A 21,076-nucleotide genomic window follows, 5' to 3' on the forward strand; every position below is an offset into this window, starting at 1 on the left:
TATGTCAAATTAATATATTATTGTAACAATCTAGAACATAAAAAAGTTCATAATAACACTGCAATAAAAAGTAGTCACTATTGATAACAATTTATTACTTTAGTTATGAAGAAAAACATTCGACAGTGGTTAAAGCTAAACTGAGGTTGAGCTTAATCCGTTCAAGCATTTGACCCTGCCTTGCGTGTCGGCTGCTGCAGTGCATGTAATGTGCAGGCAGTGGTTTGGTGCGTCATGTGGGTGAATATTTGGAGACAAAATTAATCGAAACCATCGAAAATCGTCATTATGCGATATAAGTGGAACGGCCTGTCCGTTTGTCCTGGCACAACACTGAATATTACAGAGGTGTGTCGTCCGGCTTATTCAAAACGACGTTGAATGAAAGGTCACTGTGCCGTGGATAATACTGCGCTTATGCTTCGAACATCACTTACATCTGAAATGATCTGAAATGGACTGCTACAATGTGTGGACGCTTATCAAATTAACACAAGTACGGACTAAGGGCAGCTGACCAGTACGTTATCGGCGTGTAACGACTGTAGACAAATAGTGTATATAGTTACAAGGGCAATATGATAGTTAATGCCGGAGAGCTCGTCCCTCATATTCGACGAATTGTGTACAGTTGGCGCAGTAGTGCGCATCACTTTGATCCAGTACGGACCATCACGAGCGTAAGAGGTGAGAGACGTATGCACTGTAATTACGACAATGCCACACTTGTGGCAGCTTTCAACAAACATTGCCTATATCCGTCACCGAATGCTCTACCTTTTTACATTATTGCAGACGAAACTGCTAGCGATGATGTACTTTCCATTTACTACCGGTTGCTTGGTCAGAGAGAGTTGCTCCCCGATGAGAACCAGCTGAAAATTGCCCAGCTTCTGAAGGAGCTTCAGGTGAAAGTTGCAGACTACGTACCACACACTCCCAGCCTTCTTGAGAAGGTAAATTGTAAGATCGGTCCAGGTTATAGACGGCTGTGAGTAAAATGTTTTATTCATTTTCTTTTTGCCAGTGGCTATTCAAGGCAAGAAAGCCAGCTGACAAACCGCAAGGAGTATACATATATGGTGCAGTGGGTAAGTTTGTGCAAGTGTACATTGTTCAGTAACAGATGGGTGCTTTCTGCTTGTTAAACTGGTATTGCTCCATTTGTCGGCACCTGTCGTGATGTGCTTTTCCGTCATAATTGGCAATACATCTATCAATGAGTTAGCAAGGCATTAACTGAAGAGAAAGCCACAAACTCACTTTCATATGTTGAGTGGAATAGCATAAGGACACGATTACAAGAAAGAAGGCGGATAGACAGAACGGCTTCTTGCACTATTCCATTGCTAAGTTTTGATTGCTTATCATAGCAACGAAGTTCTTCAAGCCCTACAGCAAGTACTTCCCCATATGTGGTTCAGAACTGCTTATAGACACTTGCTGAAGCGAATTTATGCAGAACCCTGACCTCAAACGGTTAGCGCATGCTAGTTTTAGTTAAGAAATTCTCAGATTGCCCCAGTGAAACTAAAATTATGGCCCAGATCATAATTAAAAAGGTGTTTTTCATTCCACTTGTTCAAGGTCGAGGCAAGACAATGTTGATGGACATGTTCTACGAGTCAACAGCCATCGAGAGCAAGCAGCGAGTACACTTCCATTCATTCATGCTGGATGTTCACAACCGTACGTCTAGATACCATGCTTCATGTATCATAACCTGCAGTGGTGGTCACAGACATGAATGATTAAACACACACTACTATAGCTTCTATGAAAAAAGACCAAAAACAAAACTGCACTGATCCTGCATCACAAGGCGTGGCATTACCATCCCAGTACTTAAACCGTCAGAAGTAATACATGAAGTCATCAATTGTAGATGCTCTTGCTTAGTGTCTTTTCATGACTTCTTGCTTTGTCAAAAGGGTTTGTAAACAAACATGATTTTTTTTTATACTTCAGTTAATTTATGGAGAAAGTAAAATCGCCTTGTATTTGTTCCAGCATCCTAAATGTTTCATTTTCACTGCACTTCATAGCATCTGATGCTCTTCATTCTTTCGTAGTATTCCTTACTGTGCCAACTAGTGCATGGTGGTGCATGTAAATGTTGGCTAGCAACCAGAAATAACATAAAGAAAGAAAATGTGACTGCACATTTTTCTTTTGTCACCTCCTCTTAGGAATGGAGTGCACGTAATAATATCCTTATCAGTCCTGTGTGAAGAGCACCTCGCTCTTCATAAACAAGGTAATCTTTCCTTTTCTGCGTGTTTCCAGTGAGACTCTCCTTTATCTCCTTGGCAGGTATTCACAACTGGAAGCATGAATCGGCTCAATCAGGCCGAGGTCGCAAGTCGCCTCAGTACGACCCTATTCCGCCGGTGGCAGAAGCCATTTGTGGCCGTGCGTGGCTGCTTTGCTTGGATGAGTTCCAAGTAACGGACATTGGTGATGCCATGATCCTGAAGCGCCTTTTCAGTCACCTATTTAACCTCGGTGCTGTGGTTGTGGCGACATCGAACCGCAAGCCCGATGGTGAGAACCTTTTATGGTGCTGACAAGTGAAGAATAAACACCTGACTGCACCACCCTTTACCACTTCAAACAATATGTGCAGTGGAACAGGCAGCAGCAAAACTGCAATCAATCCTGACAAGTTTCCAGCATATCTACATAGAAGTGCAGTGACTGAATCGTCACTCATACATTTGACGAAGGGTGTCTCCAAGAAAGCATAGTTCCGCTGGTCTGAGAATTTGCTACACTCTGCTTAGTTTTTTCTTCCATTGATGACAGACCCCTCTCAGAGATGCTAATGTGCTACTGAACCTTAATATAAAGACTTGGAGATGTGTCTATTGCCACAACCACTCCAAGGTTGGCAAACAACACTTATCATGCGCGAGTAAGAAAATAAAGGCTGGGGTGTGAAGTTTTTCCTCTCCAAATTCCAACATTTCTGCCAATGCCACAAGATAGAAAGTTCCGAGGGTGCATGGCCACCCCGGATACAGCAAACAATTTAAATGCCTTTTCTTTTGAAAAGCAGTAGCCGTTAGTACCCTTCACTTATTTTCCATCCATTTTCACCTTAACTGAATGGAAATCGGAGCTTGACTATGATATTCAAATTTGTTCATTTTTTTCCGTCTCATACACAGATCTGTACAAGAATGGCTTACAACGCAGCAACTTTGTGCCTTTCATTGATGTGCTCAAGGTATATACATCAGAACTGGAGCTGATACAGAATTTCAGTTCTTTTAAATGGAGAGCCCATTTTTCCTTTGTATACTGCAGAAAAACTGCTTACCTGTGGCTCTAGATTCTGGGGTGGACTACAGAATCCAGAAGGGGGTCACCAAGACCAGCTTCTACTTTATGTGAGTAGCAAGCAGCATTGTGTTGTTCCGATTAGAACAGCAAAATGCCTGCTATCGAGTACGTGGCATTTTCCTTTCTATCATTATTTTTATCACTGCTCTTTATGTTATCTTCTAACAACTAATAGTATAGATTGGACTAAGATTCATCACTTTATCCTAAGCACTTAGCTTTTGCATAGTGCCCGAACAGTTTTGCCACGTAAAATTTCCACTGTTCATTAGAATAGAGTAGATTTATTTTCATGTATGTAATTACATATTATTATGCATTATTATTTTCATGTATGTACAATTGCTTACAGAAAGTCAGAGAGTGATGCTGATGCAGAGCTAGACAAGCTCTTCAAAGTCCTGGCCAGCCAAGAGAATGACAGTGAGTATTCACATATTGTTCTAAACAAGTGTTGCTGAAACAGCATGCTTTTGCAAAAATTTGTGTAATACAGTTGAACCTAGATATATCGAACTTGAAGAGGACAGTGATATAGTTCAATATATAAAATGTTTGAAGGCACTTAAGTGCGGTCTTTAATGGTAAATATGATAAGTGTTAACAGCTCCTATCTGTGGCTCCCCTTGTTGATCCTCACTAATCCCTTAATTTGTGCCATTACCTTACACATACTCGTTAGCATACACCAAATTTGAAAGACCACCCAACATAGAATGCAAGGGTTTTGGGTTTGATTGCCATCTCACCCTCGCATCTCAAAGGAGCTGCCCAAGTTTACAGCTCCTGCCAACTAGGCAACATTAAGTGGTCTCATGAGGTAGCAACCCTTTGACCGGTCAGTGCCTAGACATTTCAATTAATTAATGCATCTAGCTGTTATGTTTTCAGACGGTATTAAAGTGGCAGTCTGTCAGCTTCAGAAAGACTGACTGTTAGAAAATAATGCAAACTTGTACTAAATGGCACTCTTGGCTGCGAAAAAAGCTTAGCCCTGTTAAAACTTGCGTGGGAAAGGACTGTTCGAAAAAGGACAAAAACCTCTTGTGTTGCAGTTGTCAGACCACGTGTGCTGACCATCAAAGGTCGTAATGTCGAATTCCACAAGACCTGTGGCCGCATACTGGATGCTTCCTTCTCGGAGTTATGCGACCGTGTAAGTAGTAGCACCAGCCTTTCATAACTATGCACTGGACCACATAAAACACCCATGCAACGCGTGTTAACTTGTCGTATCTCATAGCACACTTCCTCAAGACATTACATAGCAAACACACATTTCAAAAGTGAGAGCAAGAGCTTTGGTTGATGCAGAAAACCTAGTTAAAAAGCATAAAGGTTTCAAGCAAAACATATTCGATAACTGTGCTAGAGTTGCTTTTAGTCAAAACAAGAAAGCAGGTGAGAGTTTGCCATGGAAGTTCTTTTGGATTTGTGAGGCTCTGACAAGTTCTTCTGTGCATTAGCAATCAGCAAAGAGGCTTTTCACCTAGTTTTGAAAGTGAGAGGAGTACTTAAATTTCACTCAATCCTCGTTAGACCTTGCTTAGGTAAGGCGTGAATTATAGTCAAATTCATGGCGCAAGCTTGAACAGTTTGAATATCTTGTATTTAGATTAAGAGATATTCAACTAAAAAAAGAAAAATGTTCTAGGGAATGTATTGTGCTTTGGATTGGATTTCTTGTGAGGTTTAACGTCCCGAAGTTACTCAGGCTATGAGAAACGCCATAGTGAAGGACTCCAGAAATTCCGACCATCTGGGGTTCTTTAATGTGCACTGGCATCGCACAGCACATGGGCGCCTTGCTTTTCGCCTCCATCGAAAAGTGGCTGCCGAGGCCGGGATTTGATCCCGCATCCTTGGGAACAGTAGTCGAGTGCCGTAACCACTGCGCCAACCCGGTGAGGCTATTGTACCTTAAAGTAAAGGCTTTCTTTCTCATTGCACTGCATGCCGCAAGGCTTTAAATGGCTACCAGTAACTGTGCATTACTTTGGGATTTTTTGTGCAGGCAGTCGGTGCCGTTGATTATCTGGCACTCAGTCAGATATTCCACACAATACTGATTCGTGATGTGCCCGTGTTGACCCTGCGTGAAAAGACGCAAGCTCGGCGATTCATCACTCTCGTCGACACTCTGTACGACCACCGTGTTCGACTGGTCTTATCTGCTGCTGCCCCTGCTGATAAGCTTTTTCAGGCAGTGAAGAGCGACAACAGTTTGACTGACGAGAATCGCTCGCTCATGGATGACTTGCAAATTAGTGACAAGGCAAGCATTTTTCCGAAATCTCTACTCTGTTGTAAACTGCTAGCGTATCATCGATCACTTGCCTACTGCTTCATATTACATTTTTCAGCACAATCCATCTGTAAGTATAAAGGTTGCTACAAAGACATAGACTTCATCAACATATTATAGCTTTGTAACAGTAAACTAAACAAGCTTTTGATTATGAATTTTAATTTTAGGAGTACGTGAATATTGAAATCCTCGAATATAAATATGGGAAAAAATGCCTTTGAATGGCGAATATCTGGACAGAGAGAAAAAGGAAGGAAAATTTAAAAATAGCAAACTTTGTTCATTTTGATTATTTCAGAATTCACGTGGCATTGGCAAATAAAATTAGCGTATACCGTACTGAAAAATCGCATGCAAACTTTATGCAGTATTTCATATATAGTTTTTTTGTTCAGGATCTGCATGATACGAGGCGTAGCTCTCATGTTGCTGTTGAATAGGGACCAGAAAAAAATGTCTGAATCAACCGAAACCTCGAATTATCGAATGACCCTCAAAAACTGCAGACTTCTATCTGGTGAACACCTGCACGATGATTGCCTGCATTTGAAATGAAATCAAAGCAAGAATGACATTTCCTCCAGATTTTATTGAGCACTTCGTTTTGCGCACACTGTTGGGAAAGCCCTCTTCACTAAAGGGGAAGATCACTCTTCACAAAATGGCTCAGTTGCGTCTTTAGGATGCTACACTGCAAGCATTGCAGTAAAGCGCACAGTGCAGTAAAACTGTGGTTAATTTGACAGTTTTTGTGGTATAATTTGACAATTTCGGTGGTATCAATTGTTAAATGACCTATAATGTGGTACATATATCTTTATGTCAGTCTTTTTGCTCTGTAAGAAAACTTGCATTAGAATTGGAAATTGCTTCAAGAAATTTTATGAGGCAGGTTACTAATGGTAAAGGCTAAAGAAGCTGAAAAGTTTTTTAAATACATTTTTTCCCACCAAAATTGTGTGTATCAAAGTGCACATAACAAGAAATAGGCCTACTAAAGAAGATGAAAACATTGGATAGTTTGTTTAGCAGTATCTGGCATGCAAAAACATGGTATAAGGGTGCGCAATTCATTGTATGTTGTGTGACAAATGTGTTCAGCTGTACAAAAACTTGCACGTTGGTAGCACTTGCTAAACGTGGAACAAAACTTGTTACTCTGAAGTTTTCTCAAAGTTTAAGCAAAATTGACTGGCAAGCATGATTATAAAGTGTTTGCATGTGGTTTGGAATGTGCATTAAATATTTTCTAATTAAAAACAGCACCACAAAGTACTTTGCACCAGCACGCAAGCAGCCGCAAGCCATCTGTGGCACTACTATATCATAATTCCAGCATGCTGAATTCCTCTTCCTCTACGGCCCACACATTACCCGCAACTTTTAAGAGCTAGAGTAAAAGGAAGAGATGCATAATTATGTTTCTGTTGTTGCAGAATGTGAGCATCTTCAGTGGTGAAGAGGAGATGTTTGCCTTTGATCGGACCGTGTCGCGGCTCAACGAGATGCAGAGCGAGAATTACTGGGCACAGGCGAGCAAGGATGTTTATTAGGGGACCCCTCACTGCTGCTGGGTGCTGCGGGCAATCTGCTCCTTGAGCACCATGATGCTCTGGCGCTGGTCCGGAGGTAGCAGAGCGATCTGTTGGTCTGACAGCTGAAGCACCTGCCGAATGGAGATCACAGTCACCAATGTGGCTTATCACGAAGAAGCTACTGCAGCTGCAGGGCAGTCCACCCTGTTCCAAATGCTTCAAAGGCAAGACCAACGATCCATGACAGTTGATAATTATTCAAGGACAGAGGAATTGATGTTTTCTAATATACGGCAAATTTTAAGATTTTGTTTATTTGCAGAAGCCTTGTTTATGGCTTTTTTAATAATGATGTCCTGCACCACGTGATTAAAGAAGCACTATGTTACACAATCCAGAAGGCTTCATTCAGGTATAATAATATGACAGCAATGCTGGAGACAAAGATATACACCACCAACTAACTATAACTGACTGCATTATAAGTGTGCTTGTAACAAATATTTTCGTTTCATTAAACTATATCTAGTTGAAGCCGGGGCTGCCTAGATGGAAAATAAGGCAAGTTTACAGACATTCACAAAAGGAACAGTTGCGCATCAAGGTGAAGAGCAATAGATAGGCGCACATAACTTATTAAAACTATACCGCACATACAAGCCGAAATACAATACAAAAGTACTAAAGGTATAGAAGGTGTATGCACACGGAGTACTTGTTGCAGAGAAATAAAAATAGCACTGCTATATTTATTATATCAAAATACATTCCCAAAACATGGGTTGGTGCAGAGCAGGAAAGTACAACAATGACAGGAGGGGAAAAATGGAATTCATGTCAAGAACACACAAGTATACTACTGAGGTAGCGAGCACAGAATAAAGGGGTCACATTTGCCATTAGAAAAATAGTTTGAAAACGTTTGTGCCTCGGTTAAAGATAGGACCTTGTTATGTTGGTATTATTTTCTTGAACTGTATCATCTAATTTGTTCCATTCCACTAGAGTGCAATTGAAGAAACAGAATTTGAATACACTAATTCTAGCACGAAAAGGGAGCAGAGTGAGGGCATGACTGCTTCTGGCGGCATAGCCAGATGAAAAAGTGATATGATGCGAGCTACCAAAATTTAGTTGACCTTTGTCATTTTGAACGAGAAGCTTCAAAATGAAGCTTGCAGCAGTGGCATAGCGGTAGAACATCCACTTCGCATGTCAGAGGACGCGGCCCAAATCCCAGTGCCGCGCAATTCTCCACCGGATTAAAAAAAAAAAATCCGCGTGTCGATGGAATTGCATAAACAGGTTGGGGATGCGACCTGATGCCGGTGAACACCTCCGGCAACGGACTCCCTCACCAGAACAGCAGTTGGCCACCCTGGTGCAGTAATTGGCCGCAACCTCTCATGATTAGCTCCATAAAACCCCGGCCCTCAGTCACCAGCGGCTGCGGAACAACTGACCACAACGGCGGTCAGACCTGTGACACAGCAGGGGGTGCTAAGAATTACCATTGGAAACTGACCCTGGCAACGTTTAACGCTGGAACCCTAGCTAGTGAAGCTAGTTCAGCAGTGCTGTTAGACGAACTAGAGGGTATGAAATGGGATGTCACAGGGCTTAGTGAGGCTAGGAGGCTGAATGAGGCTGAATGAGACGTATACTGTACTGAAGGATGGGCATGTATTGTGTTATCGAGGTTTACCGGAGAGGCGACAACTAGGAGTAGGTTTCCTTGTCAATAAGAATATAGCGGGCAATATAGATGAATTCTATAGTATTAATGAGAGGGTGGCAGAATCGTAATTAGGCTTAATAAGTGGTATAAACTGAAGGTTGCCCAGGCCTATGCACATGCATGCAGTTATGATGACCAGGAAGTTGAAAGCTTCTATGAAGATGTAAAATCGGCAATGCGAAAAGTAAAAACGCAGTATACTGTACTAATGGGCGACTTCAATGCCAAGGAAGGGAAAAAGCAGGCAGGAGACCAGGCAGTAGGTGACTATGGCATTGGCTCTAGGAATAGCAGGGGGGAGTTACTAGATGAGTTTGCAGAGCGCAATAACTTAAGAATCATGAATACCTTCTTCAGCAAACGGAAGAACCGGAAATGGACATGGAAAAGTCTTAACGGGGAGACTAAAAATGAAATTGACTTCATACTGTGTTCAACCCCCGCCATTATGCAAGATGTAGAGGTAATCGGGAAAGTGCGATACAGTGACCACAGGATGGTGAGATCCCGATTTAGCCCGAATCTGAAAGAGGAACGCAACAGATTAGTAAGGAAGAAACCCATCAACGAATTAGCGGTGAGGGGGAGGGCAGAAGAGTTCAGGATCTCGCTACAGAATAGATATTCAGCTCTAACCGAGGATGGTGACATTACCCTAGAAGCAATAATAATTTCAGAGATATCATTACTGAGTGCACTGTAGAAGTAGACGGTAGGATAGTTAGAGAGGATACCGGTAAGCTGTCTAAGGAGACGAAAGATTTGATTAAGAAACGGCAGAGTATGAAAGCTTCCAATCCAACAGACCAGATAGAATTGGCCGAGGTTTCAAAGCTAATCAATAAGTGCAAGCTGGCCGATATAAGGAAGTATAACAGGGAGAAAATTGAGCATGCTGTAAAGAACGGGGGAAACCTTAAAGCGGTAAAGAAGAAATTGAGCATAGGCAAAAACCAGATGTGTGCAATAAGGGACAAGGCAGGCAACATTATCACGAATATGGACCAAATAGTTAAAGTAGCCGAGGAGTTCTATACAGATCTCTACAGTAGCCAAAGTAGTCAGGACCGTAATAAGATTGGCAGTAGGGAAAAACAGTCAAACGTTCCACCAGTGACGAAGTACGAGGTAAAGAAAGCATTAGAAACTATGAAAAGGAGAAAATCGGCTGGAGAGGATCAGATAACTACAGATTTGTTGAAGGACGGGGGGATATCGTGCTAGAAAAACCGGCCACCCTGTATACGCAGTGCCTGGTGCCATCGATGGTACCGGAACCATGGACAAATGCAAACATTATCCTCATTCATAAGAAAGGGGACTCTAAGGACCTTAAAAATTACAGACCAATCAGCTTACTATCTGTTATGTATAATGTATTTACTAAGGTAATCGCTAATAGAATCAGGACAACCTTAGACTGTAATCAAGCAAAGGATCAAGCAGGTTTTTGGAAACGGTACTCTACTATCGATCATATCCATACCATTAACCAGGTGATACAAAAATGCTCGGAATATAACCGGCCCTTATACATAGCATTCATTGATTACGAAAAAGCATTTCACTCAATTGAAACCTCGGCAGTGATGCAGGCATTGCGAAATCAGGGGGTAGATGAGCTGTACGTGAAAGTGCTGGAAGATATATATATAGTTGCTGAACAACAACCATAATTCTGCATAAAGAAAGTAACAAAATTCCCATAAAGAAAGGAGTTAGGTAGGGAGACACAATCTCACCAGTACTATTCACAGCTTGCTTAGAGGAAGTATTCAGATACTTGGAATGGAAGCAGTTAGGGATAAGGGTAGACGGAGAATACCTCAGTAATCTGCGATTTGCTGATGACACTGTCTTGCTAAGCAACTCGGGGGATGAATAGCAAATAATGATTGATGACCTAGACAGGAAAAGCAGAAAGGTAGGCTTGAAAATCAATATGCAGAAGACTAAGGTACTAATGTTCAACAGCCCCGGGAAGGAACAGCAGTTTACATTAGGTAGCGAAGTACTGGAAGTAGTAGGCAAATATGTCTACTTAGGACAGGTAGTAACCGCAAATCCAGACCATGAAAAGAAAATAACAAGAAGAATAGGATTGGGATGGAGTGCATTTGGCAAGCACTCGCAGATTATGACTAGCAGCTTACCGGTATCGCTCAAGAGGAAAGTATACAACAGTTGCATCTTACGTGTACTCACCTATGGGGCTGAAACGTGGAGGCTAACCAAGAGGGTTCTACTTAAGTTGAGGACAACCCAGAGGGCTATTGAACGAAATATGGTACGGGGTAACATTAAGAGATAGGAAGCGTGCAGAGAGGGTCAGAGAAATAACTCAAGTTACCAACATTCTAGCGGAAATTAAGAAGAAGAAATGGACATGGGCAGGACATGTAGTGCGAAGAGAGGATAACCTATGGGCGCTCAGGGTAACAAACTGGATTCCAAGGGAAGGAAAGCGTAGCAGGGGGCGGCAGAAAGTTAGGTGGGCGGATGAGGTCAAGAAGTTCACAGGGGTCAAGTGGATGCAGCTAGCACAGAACCGGGTTAATTGGAGAAATATGGGAGAGGCCTTCGCCCTGCCGTGGGTACAGTCAGGCTGATGACGATGATGATGAACGAGAAGCTTAAAACAACAAATTCTATTTTTCAAAAATAGTAAAGTACACTTTAGTCCTGCTTTTGAGCTGAGCTCGGAAACAGATGTGACTTGAAATTTATTAGAAATAAATCTAATGGCCTTACTCAGACCCTTTCCACTGTATGAAGCTTTCCAGCATCAATGGGTCCCAGGTGACATGAGCATAATCAAAGATGGGCTGATTGAAAAATTTAAATGCCAGTACCTTTACATACTACTTCAAGGATCCCAAAACATCCAGTCAAGATATTATAACTTTGGCACTACACTGTTGGACATAATGGAAATATGACAGCCCATGAAGAGCATTTATATTGAGAAAATAATTTAGAGAATTTGAAAATACAGCAGAGCCCTGCTATTATGTTCCCATATCCTATATTTTGGTAAGCCAGTTCTGTCTAAGCTCCCGCAGAAACCTCAGCAACACAGACTTAGCTGTTATATCACAACAGTATCATTTCCCGTATCGTTTCCACACAGCGCTTTACACTGTGCCGAGATTTTGATACCCTACGTTTAGCGCGAGCAGAACAGTGACAACAAACAGGCCAAAGCAGGGCTTCATCGGCACTCGGCTGTCACCATGTCTGGTATCTTCCAGTGCGCTGGAATTACACCATGCCAAGCACACTAACAGGTGGCATTAGCCTCATAGCGACACCTGGTGCAGTTCCATCACCGATGCATCGTGAACACGAATCAAAGGAGTGAAAACAAAACTATGCTGCAAGAAACACCACACGGTCAACACTGTCCACGGTGTATGAGTTTAAAACTTTAAATCATCGGCCACAAAGGACACGAGAGCAGCTAGGCTCCGGTGATTTTGACTAGCAGGAATTTTTTAATGTGCCCTGGCATCGCGCAGTAAGTTTGTCTCCATCAAAATGCTTCCGATGTGGCGGGCATCAAACCCGCATCTTCAGGCTTAGCCCAAGTGCCCTAACCACTGAGTCACTACAGCAGGGCTGTACTCAAGGCACAGCTGCATATGTTGCCTTTATCTGCATCTACCTTGTCGCCTGCAGATTAAAAAATTGTGGGGTTTTAAGCATGGCTTGAGTTTACTGGCAGAGCGGCCTCTGTAACACCTGCCTTTTCACTGTGCGATTTTTTTCAACATAATTTTACTTTAAGCTAGGTTTTGAGGAAACTTTTGGTTGGACACCAAGGAATGATAAACGCCTACACCTAATCAGGTCAAGGTCATGTTTTAATATATTTTCTTGTAAATTCGAAATTGGTTTATAAGAAAGGAAAGACGCAGTATCTGTCAGATTTAGGGAATCGAGAAAAGTGGGAATAAAAGAGGTCTAAAAGCAGTTCGTGACATGCTATAATGCCCACTCCGGTTACCACTGAGCAGTGAAGAGCTCACCTGCATAATAAGTGCAGCCTTCTCCTGGTCCTGTGCGGAGATAACTGGGTTTGCAGCGGCCGGAGGCCCCGGGCGTCCGGCTCCAGCCGCCATGCGGGGGTCATCTCTGGCTCCACCACCAAAGGGTCCAGCCCGACTACGCGGGTCAAAGGGTGCCCCAGGTCGGTAGCGTGGATCTGTGCGCAGGTCCTGGTCTTCGAGGGGTGGTTGTTGGCGCATGTCACGATCACCCATGGGTGGCATGACACGGAGATCCCGATCTCCTCGAGGGTCCAGGCGAGGGTCAGGCCCTACTCCTAGGCTCCCACCCCTGCCAGGACCCCCACCCATAGGGCCCAGGACTGCACACGAGGACAGAAAAGACACATACTATTAACACTGCTGATGTGCAAGATAACTCAATAGCTTTCCTGACACGTTAAACAACAGAATTGCAAAAAAAAAAAAACACTGTGTTCTGTTTAGTCAGTTTGTCTAAAGCGTCCGTCTATGTGACCCACTTGTTGTAGTGCCCACATTGTAACCAGCCAGGAGCTATCACAAACCAACAGCAACACGACATTTGACAGGGCCCAACTACCTTTCCACCAACTCTGGGCATAAGAAATGCGCCTATAGCATAAACAGAGAAGAAAAAAGAGGAGAAACCCCTTAGTCTTTAAAAAAATGTAAATTGGGTTATAGGAAATGAAAGGCGTAGTAACCGTCACACTTCTCAGTGGACACCTGAACCATGCTGTAAGGGAAAGGAGGAAGGTGGGAGCGAAAAAAAAGGAGGGGGGTCCTGTAGCATAATAATTGGCTCAGAGAAATGGAAAGACACACTATCTGTCACACTTGTTGCTGTGGACACCTGAACCACGCTGTAAGGGAAGGGAGGAAAGTGGGAATGAAAGAGGAAAGAGAGAAAGGGAGCCATAGTGGAAAGCTATGGAATAATGTAGACCACCCGAGAATCTTTTAATGCACTCTAACATCACATAGTACATGCTTAACGTTTCGCCTCTATCGAAATGCGGCCGCTGCAGTTGGGTTCGAACCCAGGTACTCCGGTTCAGTAGCCGGGTGCCCTATCCACCGAGCCACTGCAGTAGGTAACCCCTTAGTTCCCAATACACAATCATGTGTGTTACTAGTTAAAGCTAAGACAGTTTACAGCAATTCAATGCTTCCATCCATGGCTTTAACAAAAAAGTGAGGACATCCTTATTCAAGCATACTGCAAGTAAGTGTTACTAAGGAAGCATTCAAGGTCAGTAAAAGAAGTGATGAGTGTCACATTATCCTTAAACACGAACAAGCATGCAGAGAACAGCTGAGCACCACATGAGTGGCAATCTCTGTGGTACCCACCGCGAGGATCGAAGGGATTGCTTCGCATCTGGTCAGGCCCCGCAGGTCGCTCCCCCAGCAATGATGCTCGTGCCGGTGCTGGACACAACAAAATGAGACAGCTGGTAGGTATGTCTCGTAAACTCAGGAGATAAACATTGTGTCTTTCTAGGTTGTATGACACTGCAAATAGGGTGAGTTGAGAACAGGAGTTCTCAAACTGGGTTTTGTGGGCTGCTTTTGCGGTCTCTGTGAGCATCCACACTGGCCTACATTCTCACAGATAAAAAAATAAAGTACAGCACTACACAACACACCCGTGTGCCTAGCCACAATGAAGCTGACAACTAGCTGCGAGCCTGAATGACAGCGATAACATCATTTTAGACCGCCACACGAGTGTGCATGGAACCAGCACACCTTGTGAAGAATAGAGGAAGGGGCAAAGTTGCAGCCTGCATGTGCTGCTGCAGTTGTTTCGCAGCTAGCACTTTGATCATTCAATTTTTGTCACAATCTATAAACCGTGCAGCTTAGGCCACAGGAAAAAACAAAGAAAAAAAAGAAACTGTAAAACAGAAGCATCAGGCTCAAAGCCAGCCTGTGCAACTGAACTGTGTAATATAGAGCAGCGCACATGCCGAGGGTGCACAACGGCACGATTTCGTTTCCATGCCATCACAGTTCGCGACACCGTTGGGTGTGATGAGGCCCAGGACGGGGCATAACAGACGCTTTGCCTTTAGGTGTCACGAGAAAGGATGAAAGGTAGTTCTATTATTTTTTTTTTTTGTAAGAAAAAAAAATTTATTAACAAAAATTCAAATTCACTGCCCTAAAACAAAAAAAAAATCACATTTCTAATGAATATGCTCTTTTTTTGGCCATGTTTTTGCAGAATACCATACTTGTAACTTGGCAGTATTAAAATTCACATTGCACCCAAACTTTTATTATTCACACAGCTCTAGTTCATAGCTAGCAACAAACAGTTCACATTATATGTGGGAAAGTTCTCATTCGTACCTGTCAAACAATCTATCGCAATTTACACGCTGAAAAACTTTTCATTTCATTTTAGAAGGTCAACCCACCTCCAAACCCTGACTCTGGAAAGGCCTGTTCGGCAGGGAATCCCGGTCCTCCACCTGGTCCTCCTAGTGGTCCCAACCCCTGAAGAGAATGTGAGACAACAAAAGTAAAATCAGCCTATGTAGAGAATGCGAGACAACAAAAGCAAAATCAGCCTATTCAGGAATCTGAGAAAACTGATATGTGCAGTATGGGCCCAGTGTCAAGACAATCGGTGAACACATTATTACATTACAAGTTGTCCTCTCAAGGGAAGTGAGATTATATTGGTGCCCTAGAATACACCATTTTCATTGTTTCAGGTGTGGAGAGGAGGTGAAGGCTCATAATCCCCGCTTCAGCTCTGCTGTTGTCTGTAGACAATGATGTGCAGGCAGAACATTTCCAAGCTCCTTCTGTCTATGCATATGGTTAACGCCAACCATACAGATTGTACACAAAGAACATTTAAACAAATGAACAGTGTTAAAGCATGCCTTGCCTGAACTCCCCCTTATTTCTCATACTACAAGTCTAAATTCCTGGAGCTATCTGCTGTTGCCAGCTCCATATGCTAAAGCTATCCCAAAGGTTTCAGCAGTGAAAAAGCACAGCACTACCCTTACGAGGCCACCACACCGTGTAATACATATAGCTCCCTCCTCATCAAAAGCTACAGTAGAGTACAGTACTGCAGTTTGCTGCCTTGAGTCGCATCTGTGCGACAGAAAGTGATGTTACAATAGAGTAACTGCTCTTGGTTAACAAACTGCTCCAGCTCTTCACAATCACTCTGAAGCCTAACAAGTGGAAGAAGGCAAGTTTGGTAGCATAGCCACTCACTGCAGGCTGCTGCCCCATGGATTGCCCCATCGCCTGTGCACCCAACGACTGGGGACCCAGAGCCTGTGGCCCCAATCCTTGGGGTCCTAGTGCAGGCTGTGGCCCACCAGTGGCTCCCACCAAGGGTCCGGCTCCACCAACCATAGCTCCAGCTCCGCCCACCAGGGGTCCAGCCCCAGTCACCAGGGGCCCTGCAGCTCCTGCCATAGATGCTGCACCACTGACCATAGGGCCAGCACCACCTGCCACCAGAGATGGCTGGGTTCCGCCCAGGGGCTGCTGTGAGCCTGTGCCCAGTGGGTTGAGGTTGGGATTCTGGCGATGCAGTATGCTAAGTGCCACCTGGGGTTCCACAATCTTCATAATGACCTGTGCCTGGAGCAGTGCGTACGCCAGCTGCGGGTTCTGCAGAAGCATGTTGCGTGCCTCCCCAGGGTTATTTTGGATGCAGAGCTGCAGCACAAAAAAAGAAGATACAATCACCTAAGTGAAAAAAGCAAGAATGGACACCGCTCGGACCTGTCATCACACAGGCACAAATAATGGAATTGAGAGATTGACAGGAATCCGTCTGGTCACACTTGGCGATCTGATGAAATGAAGTAGCAGTCACTGACCACAGTCGAAAAAAGAGATGTTCTGAAACCCGTACTGGTTTCTTGTTCACAGTGAGCAGATAGATGTGGTGGAAAAGTCAAAAGTTTAACGAAAATCCAATTTGTCAGGCATGGTCACCTGATGAAATGAAGTGGCAGCCACCGACTGCAGTAAAAAAAATAAAAGATGTTTCAAGCCCGTATAGGTTTCTATTGTCCTGCTCATTGTGAAGAAACCTGCACATTTTTTAAAACTTATTTTTCGGCTGCAGATGGTGACTACTACTTCACTTCAGTGGGGCAAAAATAGTATTTATTTTACCCTCAGAGTATAGAGTACATTACAGAGAGGAAGGGCAGTTCACAACAATAAAAAAAGCATAACAATGATGACAATAAATCATAAATTATATAGCAATAAAAAACAATTTTTACATATACTGTTGTCATGCAGAGTAAGACATTACAGGAGCGGGTACATATACAATGCGGGCTCTCCTCACCATACATTAAATTCAGCAGGGTAAACATCTCCAACTGCAATGGAAGTGTTAAAAACAGCCAAACTGTTACGAGGTTACGAGGAAGTAGAAGGACGCTCTTTGTGCTATGCAAGTTGTTAGGATAGGCTTTGCTCAAGTGTTAAAACAGATACCCGACTTCTATAATAGTATCTGACAGAACAGGACTTCACCATGCCGCTACTATCCACTTTGCTTCCACTGTTTTTTCTATAACCAGGTGGGTGGAAAGAATCAACAATAAGTCATGCTCTCAGTTCATAACAACAATAAGTAGTGTTCTCAGTTCAGTCGCTTCAGTTGAGTTCGGCTCTTGGGACAAGTGCGCACCTTGAGGATATATTTCGTGTATAAGGAACGTTTTGAAATATACAGGTGTGTGGAGTGTCACATAGCATCTTTCACACCCCCAATGGCTCTTGCTGGTTTTGCCCAGGGCCCTGAAGATGATGCATCTGCGTGGTAGGTTTTACCTCATAGCATTAAGAGGTATCTTTCATACAAAGTAAGCCAATTCACAAGCCTCTAAATGCATTGAAGATAGAGCTGCAGCTGATTTGTTTTTTTGCTTGTATCCAGGAAACAGTGTCTCTCAAAAAATCTGCTCCCCGAGATCAACCTTCCAATACTTTTTCCCGCCACTTTCTGCCAGAGGAAATATGTTTCGTTTCGTTAGTGGGGTTTAACGACCCAAAGCGACTCGGGCTATGAGAGACGCCGTAGTGGAGGATTCCGGAAATTTTGACCACCTGGGGTTCTTTAATGTGCACTGACACCGTATAGCACACGGGCGTCTTGCTTTACACCTCCAGAGAAAAGCAGCCGCCGAGGCCGGGATTCGATCCCGCATCCTTGGGAACAGTAGTCGAGCACCCTAACCACTGCGCCACCATGCGGGTGCCAGAGTAAATAGTTGTTATTAACAGGCATATGCATTGCACGTAGGTTTCAGCATATCAACACATACTGGAAACAAAGCCAGCTGTGGATATTCACTTGTTGTAGTTGGACACAACTCGAGGCTTTAGAAGTGGTTGGCCATCTCTTGTTTCCTTTCCTATATCTCTAACTACGTAGCAGCATGAATGACTGAGAGAAAATTTGCAGGCTTTTTGCTCTACTATGCAACTATTTTGTCTGTGGGAAATAATGGTGGCCCATGTGCAGCGTCCAATTCTTTCACCATATCTGCAGTGCTGCCTTATTCTGCCAATGATGTCCAATCCTAAACCCTTGGTGCAGAAACCCTCTCAGAGAGCCACACCAATTGCCCATAAAAACAGTGCAAGGTATGGGAGGTACTCACCTGAAAGGTCAACCCCAATTACCTCGCTACACAACATTCCAAAGTAGTTGTCATTTTTGCAAGCATACACAAAAGTATCCATTGATTTATTTCCAGATCTTATAAAACTTTATGCCAAATAGTGCTCACTTGAATGGATTGCACTGAACATGAACAAAGCTGGGATGGCCTCGAAATTTCGTCCACTGCTAACTCCTCCAGACAATAAGGCAGTAGAGAATACTTCCAAGACAAACTCCAAAAGTGAGCAAAGCTTCCAAACTTTGCAACCATTGGCTGAGGCACTAATTACAAAAAATCAGATACACAGACAGTGTCCAGTAGCTCTGCCTAGGCATTAAAGTTTTGAAGAGCGGCGTGATCATGACTGATCTTTGCGACCAATAGATATGAACTGCATTTTTTTCTCTTTTTGCGCAGAGAAGAAAGTTGAGCAAGTTGGCATAGGTTCACAAGGAAACAACAGCACAGCAAACATAGAGAGAGGAAAGACTGGTGCATGACTGTGCTTGTCCTGTCCCGGTCTTCCCTTGACCATGTCTGCTGTGCCGTTGTTCCAAAGCAATCACTTTGCTCATAACTACACTTTTACCTAAGCTGGTTATGTGGGAAACCATAAAGCAGCTGCTGATGAAGCCTCTTTTGCAGCTGCCAATGTGCTGAATTTCATCACCAATCATACTTCACAGTGTTTGCCAACCGAGCTGTTGAACAGTGTTAGAACTGCCAGATTCAGATAGTGATAAAACAGTTCTCTTCATACCTGTGCTTCCAAAGAGCAAGTGCTCTTTCACTTTCTAGCTGCTGTTAGTGTTTTTCTGTTGCCACTCCTCAATCTGTGATACTTTTGAATGCAGCGCTGAATTGGAGTCTAAAGAGTCCAAGTCCAAATCCTTACAGCAGGAAACTGCTACAATCACTGTTTTGCAAATTGTCTACAACTTCTGCATCAGCACAGTCTGTATCATTCACACTGGCAAACAGAAGCACCTTTTCCCTTCCCATAAATATTTGCAAGCCTGGTGGAACAAGATCTGCAGGGAAGCTAACAGTGACCAGTGCACTGAATGCAGTTCACACATCTAGCAAAACGACACTAAACGACAAAATTAGGTAGTATACCTTCATTTGCTTCATAAGTTCAAACATCTGTTCAGGTGGCAAACTTGCCACGGCTTTAGAAATGGCTTCAGGTGCACGTTCGGGCTCCACCTCTGGACCATAAGGACTCTGCAAAATGAATGGATAGATCATAAGCAACGTGCGAGGCAGCACAAAATGTTGGCCCTGCTGTGTGAGTGCATACTTCAGCAAAAAGCTTCAGCAACTGCAGTGGAAGTCACCAGTCATTAGGAACTTAAAAAACCAAGTTGATACCTGTTGTGCCTGAAATATGGATTTTGCTTAAATTAATGGCAGTTGCCCACTGCTTAGAAACTAGCACTGAACAAATTCACAAACTGCTATTGAGCACTTTTAAAACTGCACGAGCATACGTCTGGGCTGCAATGAGACCACAGTTTAGGAGTGATGAAATACTCATATGAGAAAATGTTGTTGCATTGCGAATTAGAACGCTCCCAAATTAAATGACTAGCTCCTGCACCCACCTCAACAGGAGGACCACCTAATGACGCCTGCAAATCTGAAAGAAAAAATAAATTTTATATTAGAAACGTTAGGTTCAAGACAAATTAAGACAGACGACTCCTCATCACGCTTGAAAACAAATGATCGTACTTTTGAGTTCTTCTTTACTCTTCTCGCTTGCAGCGTTATCCACACGCAGTGGACGTCCATTGAGATCGAATGCATTCAAGTTGCGCATTGCGCTGAGCGCAGTCTCTTGATCCTTGTATTCGCAGAAGCCATAGCCTTTCGGTTTTCCCGTCTCACGATCATAGACAAGTCTGCGAGTAAACAGCAGGCCAAATTCAAGACAGGGTAAGAAACAAAACAATGTTGGGCTTGCAATGTGTGCTCACCTGAAGCTCACCACTGGCCCAACTTCGGAAAATATGTCTTTTAGCTGCTCTTCTGTAGCTTCGTAGGGAATGTTCCCCACTGCAACACAAAATGCGAAAGAGTTCATTCAGGCTATGCATGGTCAGCGAACATGCACATATAAATTATGGCAAAGGCATTAGTCAAACAGCGAGCCAAATAACCAAAACAATCGAGCTCACCGAACACCGAACGCACAGAGCGTTCGGCGGCTGAGAGGACCCCTTGAACTGCTGTCATGTCGGCAGCGTTTTTGCGCGACTTCCCCAGGTCGGCGTCAGGGCGGGCACTTACTTACGATAATAACTTATTCCCCTAGCCCCTATCAAGAGCAGCACTGCAAAAGCAGTGAGATCGTAGCTGCTTTCACGCCGGCAGCGTGCAGGAACACATCGAAGACAACAAAACCGTCCCCCAGTTTGGCTTCAAGTGACTCGACGTCGATTCGG

The 21,076-nt window shown here is 43.5% G+C and overlaps 2 protein-coding genes across 2 annotated transcripts; one reads left to right on the top strand and one right to left on the bottom strand.

Moving 5' to 3' along the window:
* Positions 1 to 128: 128 nt before the first annotated feature.
* Positions 129 to 7,588, top strand: LOC146208234 (putative ATPase N2B). The gene is made up of 11 exons (XM_084592111.1): positions 129 to 687; positions 796 to 956; positions 1,028 to 1,091; positions 1,588 to 1,689; positions 2,314 to 2,544; positions 3,171 to 3,229; positions 3,310 to 3,392; positions 3,698 to 3,768; positions 4,401 to 4,501; positions 5,360 to 5,620; positions 7,090 to 7,588. Exons 1-11 carry the CDS (start codon positions 579 to 581, stop codon positions 7,204 to 7,206), a joined length of 1,359 nt encoding a protein of 452 aa, XP_084448237.1. The 5' UTR covers positions 129 to 578; the 3' UTR covers positions 7,207 to 7,588.
* On the bottom strand, positions 7,185 to 21,073 carry CstF64 (cleavage stimulation factor subunit 2 CstF64). The gene is made up of 10 exons (XM_084592102.1): positions 20,810 to 21,073; positions 20,609 to 20,687; positions 20,364 to 20,533; positions 20,234 to 20,268; positions 19,746 to 19,853; positions 16,201 to 16,653; positions 15,381 to 15,459; positions 14,308 to 14,385; positions 12,955 to 13,295; positions 7,185 to 7,319 (listed from the first exon to the last, which is right to left on the bottom strand). The coding sequence occupies exons 1-10, from the start codon at positions 20,865 to 20,867 to the stop codon at positions 7,215 to 7,217; spliced, it is 1,506 nt and encodes a 501-aa protein (XP_084448228.1). The 5' UTR covers positions 20,868 to 21,073; the 3' UTR covers positions 7,185 to 7,214.
* Positions 21,074 to 21,076: the final 3 nt, after the last annotated feature.

The sequence above is a fragment of the Amblyomma maculatum genome, chromosome 1 (genome assembly GCF_055883805.1).
Source record: "Amblyomma maculatum isolate TAMU_Amacu chromosome 1, ASM5588380v1, whole genome shotgun sequence".
NCBI classification, from domain to species: domain Eukaryota; kingdom Metazoa; phylum Arthropoda; class Arachnida; order Ixodida; family Ixodidae; genus Amblyomma; species Amblyomma maculatum.

Bases quoted from the DNA above. Each gene is read 5' to 3' on its own strand.
- CstF64 (XM_084592102.1), bottom strand. From the start codon at position 20,867: ATGACAGCAGTTCAAGGGGTCCTCTCAGCCGCCGAACGCTCTGTGCGT. The intron at 20,534-20,608 runs GTGAGCACACAT...GTTTACTCGCAG, and splicing joins GGGCCAGTGGTGAGCTTCAG to ACTTGTCTATGATCGTGAGA. The intron at 20,269-20,363 runs GTACGATCATTT...TTTTTCTTTCAG, and splicing joins GAGTAAAGAAGAACTCAAAA to ATTTGCAGGCGTCATTAGGT.
- LOC146208234 (XM_084592111.1), top strand. From the start codon at position 579: ATGATAGTTAATGCCGGAGAGCTCGTCCCTCATATTCGACGAATTGTG. The intron at 957-1,027 runs GTAAATTGTAAG...TCTTTTTGCCAG, and splicing joins CTCCCAGCCTTCTTGAGAAG to TGGCTATTCAAGGCAAGAAA. The intron at 2,545-3,170 runs GTGAGAACCTTT...TCTCATACACAG, and splicing joins ATCGAACCGCAAGCCCGATG to ATCTGTACAAGAATGGCTTA.